Source organism: Etheostoma spectabile, chromosome 10, assembly GCF_008692095.1.
Source record: "Etheostoma spectabile isolate EspeVRDwgs_2016 chromosome 10, UIUC_Espe_1.0, whole genome shotgun sequence".
Lineage (NCBI taxonomy): Eukaryota > Metazoa > Chordata > Actinopteri > Perciformes > Percidae > Etheostoma > Etheostoma spectabile.
Window position 1 is genome coordinate 12,719,397 of NC_045742.1, and position 4,505 is coordinate 12,723,901.

The following is a 4,505-nucleotide window of genomic DNA, read 5'->3' on the forward strand; positions in this document are numbered from 1 at the left end:
CCGCAAAGTCCCATTGCTGAAAAAAGACATAAGGGCAATAAGTTGATATTTGCCAAAGGACACATTGACCGGCCAAAGGAGAAATGGTGCAACATTCTGTGGACTGATGAGAACAAAATTGTTCTTTTTTGGTCTAGGGGCCACAGACAGTTTGTCCAACGACACCCATGCACTGAATTCAAGCAGCAGTACACTATGAAGACGGTAAAGCATGGTGGTTATGGGGATGTTTCTCATACTGTGGTGTTGGGCCTATTTATCCCACACCAGGGATCATGGATCAGTTTCAATACATCAGAATACTTGGAGAGGTCATGTTGCATTATGCGGAAGAGAAAATGCCTTTGAAATGAGTTTTCAGCAAGACATTGACCCAAAACACACCAGTAAGGGAGCAAAGTCTTGGTCCCAGATGAACCAGATTGATGTTATGCAGCGGTCAGCCCAATCCCATCGAACACTTGTGGGGTGACATCAAAAATGCTGTTTCTGAGGCAGAACCTCAGTAATGCAGAGGAATTGTGGGATGTATTTCAATCGTCCTGGGCTGGAATACCTGTACACAGGTGCCAGAAGTTGGTTGACTCCACGCAACACAGATGAGAAGCAGTTCTCAGAAATTATGGTTATGCAACTAAATAGTAGTGCAGTGATTCAAAGTAAAGCAAACCCTTGAGACATCTTTCAGTTTATACAGTAAATGTTTGAGTTTGCAAAGAAAAATGAAAACACTGCTATTTTTTGAACATTCCTTTTTCTTCACTTTCTGTGAAGGTATAACACACACTTAATCAATTTTGGTCATGTTTTGATTTGGAATTATGTGCAATGTTCCCAAAACATTGATATTATGGAATTAAAAGCTATTCTAAGGATTTTGAGCATTATTTGCTTTTTTAAACACACTGCTATTATTCTGAACACAACTGTATAAACAGTTATTTTTCTACCTTTAAATGCCTTCACTAACAATGTGGGCTTCAAATAACGTAAGTGCTCACTTGGGTCCCTGTGCTCCCTCTGGTAGTTGCTGCATGATGTCTATTAGTTTGTCAGTCCAGTCCCCGGCCGAGCGGATGTGGACGCTGAAGAAGTCCTCCTCGGGGGCAGAAGTCATGGTGAACGGGTGCCACTCCAGCTGGGAGATGGCCGGGCAGTTGAGGAAGACGTACTGACCCACCTCCATTTTAAAACCGTCCTTCACCAGCTGCAGCTCCAGCACTTTGGATGGATGCATCACAATCTCAAAGTAAAAAATAGCAAATAGGTGAAGTCATCATCACATTACCTATGAAACAACCCAAAAGGTAAAGATGAATCATGAATCCAACGTACCTTCTTGTATTGCACTGTCTGAATGTAACGGATGAAACGCAACACACGTTCACAGATGTACAAAATCATTGGACCAATCACCCACCACCAGGTCTATAAAAAAAAGAGAAGAAAAATACAACGCTTTAGAAGGCCTAGTAGTAAAGGCTGTTGCAGCTTCTCAGTATTTTAAACAATTAAAAAGACAAACCTGAGCTGGCCCTCCCATAAACTGAGGGATGGGACACTCAGGAATCTGTCCCCAGTCATCACTGCGGTCTTTACAATAGGTGAAGTTGTGCGGTGGATTTGTTGTCTTTTGTCTCCTCACGATGAATCTGCAGATAGGACAGACAATTGAAACCTTCTTGCAACGATAACAACAACATTTTAAAAAAGAAACGAAAACTAAGACTCTTCCCATACCCGGCTCCGTGAAACACGAGACCAATGAAGAAGATGATGAAGAGATGGTGGATGTACCAGAAGACTTCAAAATAGCTGCGTCTGATGACCTCCATGGAGGAGGTGATGATGAGGATGAGGGCCAGAGTGATGATGACCCCTGTGAGGCCAGCAATGGAGGTGAACACAAAGTAGGTTGGAGTCTGCTGCGCATTCTGAGACACAAGAAGAAGAGAGTGACACTGTGGACTATAGAAGCAGAGGGAGAGACTCAAAGGAAGAGGTTTGCAGCTTTGCTGGTTTAATCTCGTGAAAAGACCACAAATCTCATTGCGTTTTAGATGTGTAGTGTCCCCACAAACATCTTCAGAAAATGCATTTACGTTATATGTTCTTGTCCCAGACAGTCCTGTTAACAGACTTGCCTGCCAAGATTATCTTACAACAACAAACTTTTGTTTACAAGAACAAGGGGAGGGAAGATGGATTTGACTTCAAATGTGTGTACGTCAATGCACGTAGCTACACTGAAAAACTGCTTTGTTTCAGCTAAAAGTTGTAAATGAGCATATAGTCCTTCCTTTTATAGGCTATTGAAACATGGCCAAATGAAATGAGATGAAGAGATTGATGTTTGTCTTATTTTAAATGAATGAGTTAGGATAGCTTACGATGTCTGTTCTGCGGATTGGGTTCAGGTAGGTGGTGGATTCTGAGTCCGACAGGTTGGACAGAGCAGTGCTGAGTCGCCCATACACTCCTCGTCTGCTGTTGTTGAACCACTCCACGTTCAGCAGATGGGCAACTGTGTGCACGGCTGTCAGAACACCGAGAAGAGACGGGTTACTGCTGCTGCATCATTTCATTGGTCATACGGAAAACGGCTTTCTGTTAGAGACTCAATGTTGCGGACTTGAGTTTAACTCGGTTTAATGTCAGGTTTCAGTTACATAAATAGTTAATACAAGTCAACAGCGTTGTACGTTTTTGAGAACAGATGAGGGGGAAACTCTTTTAAATACGCCTTCAGTCAATGCTCCTACTTGTAAAAAGGACGTACAGTGGACTGGGAATAGACAATCACAATTTGTCTCATATTTGAAAAGTAAGAAGGAACGGTTTCAGTAGGGTATCTAGAGTAAATTCTGTCATGTACCATTTGTAATCATCTCAGGTTCCCTTCACGTTTTTCTTTACTGTATCTGTCACATTTGATAAATGATGAACTATATATATATATCCTATACTGTATATATATATCCTATACACCCACACAAACACACATACACACATTCACGCAAATCTACACACTGGTAAAATACAGATTAACTTTAATCCAAAGTTAAAAGATGTATAGCTTAACCAATTGCTACTTTCAATCTTTGAACAAAGAATGTTGTCGGAGAGAAGAAAAGACTAAACGCTCACCTGTCATCAGAGCTATCATGTACGCCACCAGCTTGTGGAAACTCAGATTTTTGTCCAGTTGTTTTCTCATGGTTCTGCCGCAACACTGAAAAGAAAGAAAAAACAGTGGAGCAAAGTTGAAACAAAAAAAAGACAAAGAACATCTTTCCGGAGCTGGTTCTGAAACCGACCTGACATGCTTTTTGAGGGAGAGAGGAGTCCAGTTCTTGATTGGAATTTAGAGTCAGATATACTGTAAAAACATGAAGTTAATACTCCTCTTTGTTTTGCCAATTTAATGTGTTCCCAAAGAATTGTTATAATTAGTGTAAAATCCTTGGTGAAAACTATGAAAAATAACTATTCGCATATAATGATGCACGCCAAACTCCTTAGCAAAACATTATCATCAAAGCTAAGAGCTGAAAAACATGGAATAAAATGCGTGACATTAAATTATATAAAATACCAAAGAATACAATTAAAAGAAAAAACTGATGTGATTTACAGCAGTCAAACTAGTTTGTATGGAAGAAGGAAAATACACCCTGAAAAAATAATGACCTCGCCCTGTTGTGACATCTCTCTAAGCATGTAGTGCGTGCGTGTGTGTTTGTGTGCGTGTGTGTGTGTGTTTGCGTGTGTGTGCGCGCGCGTACGCGTGTTTTATAATGAGGAATATAAAAACAACTTCACATGGAGCTTCCAAACACCTAAATACAATTTTTAACAATGATAAAAACTAAATGATAAAAACTGAATGTTATTTTTTTCTGAAATACGGTAATGGTAACACAAAAGGTAATGTCAAAAATAAAGGGTATAAGTTCCCCTGAAACTTATGACAATTGAGACTGACTGAAAAAAACAAACAGGTAAAATATAAAACTATGTCCAGGCGTTTCTTCTTCTATGAAAGCTTATTGAACATCCTGATCTTACCATGAAGGAGCCTCGGAGCAGCGACAGCAGGTTTCTGCACACCGGGAGGAGGATCAGCATGCAGTTAAAGTTGAGGACAGCAGCAGGAGCTCTGGCCCAGGGCAAGGCAGACTGGAATAATATATATATATACATTATATATTTACATTATGTATAATATCTGTAATTAGAATAGTTAAACAAGCATGTTTAAGCTGACGTCTGTTCTCTTTACTCACCCCTAACAGATGACGCGTATAGAAAAAGTCATCACTCAGATCGTACAATTGGTAAAACCAGACGAAAATGAAGAGGTTTATGGCCATCCAGACCACCTGCGAACACAGCCAGGATCACGTTTCCATCACAAGAGTAGCGCAGTATTTCAGTTTTTTTTTTTTTTTTAATTTGCATTGAAAATGAAGGACAGTCTGGACACTGACATTCCTGTTTTTTTT

At 40.1% G+C, this 4,505-nt stretch overlaps 1 protein-coding gene across 1 annotated transcript in view; it reads right to left on the reverse strand.

Moving 5' to 3' along the window:
- Positions 1-4,505, reverse strand: part of nox1 (NADPH oxidase 1) — a 7,581-nt gene that overhangs the window by 2,850 nt on the left and 226 nt on the right. The window contains exons 2-9 of the mRNA XM_032527860.1: positions 4,287-4,382; positions 4,069-4,179; positions 3,148-3,232; positions 2,391-2,536; positions 1,741-1,934; positions 1,526-1,652; positions 1,336-1,428; positions 1,002-1,243 (exon numbers count right to left, since the gene is read on the reverse strand). Coding sequence (XP_032383751.1) covers positions 1,002-1,243; positions 1,336-1,428; positions 1,526-1,652; positions 1,741-1,934; positions 2,391-2,536; positions 3,148-3,232; positions 4,069-4,179; positions 4,287-4,382 — 1,094 coding nt within the window. The remainder of the gene's footprint in view (positions 1-1,001; positions 1,244-1,335; positions 1,429-1,525; positions 1,653-1,740; positions 1,935-2,390; positions 2,537-3,147; positions 3,233-4,068; positions 4,180-4,286; positions 4,383-4,505) is intronic.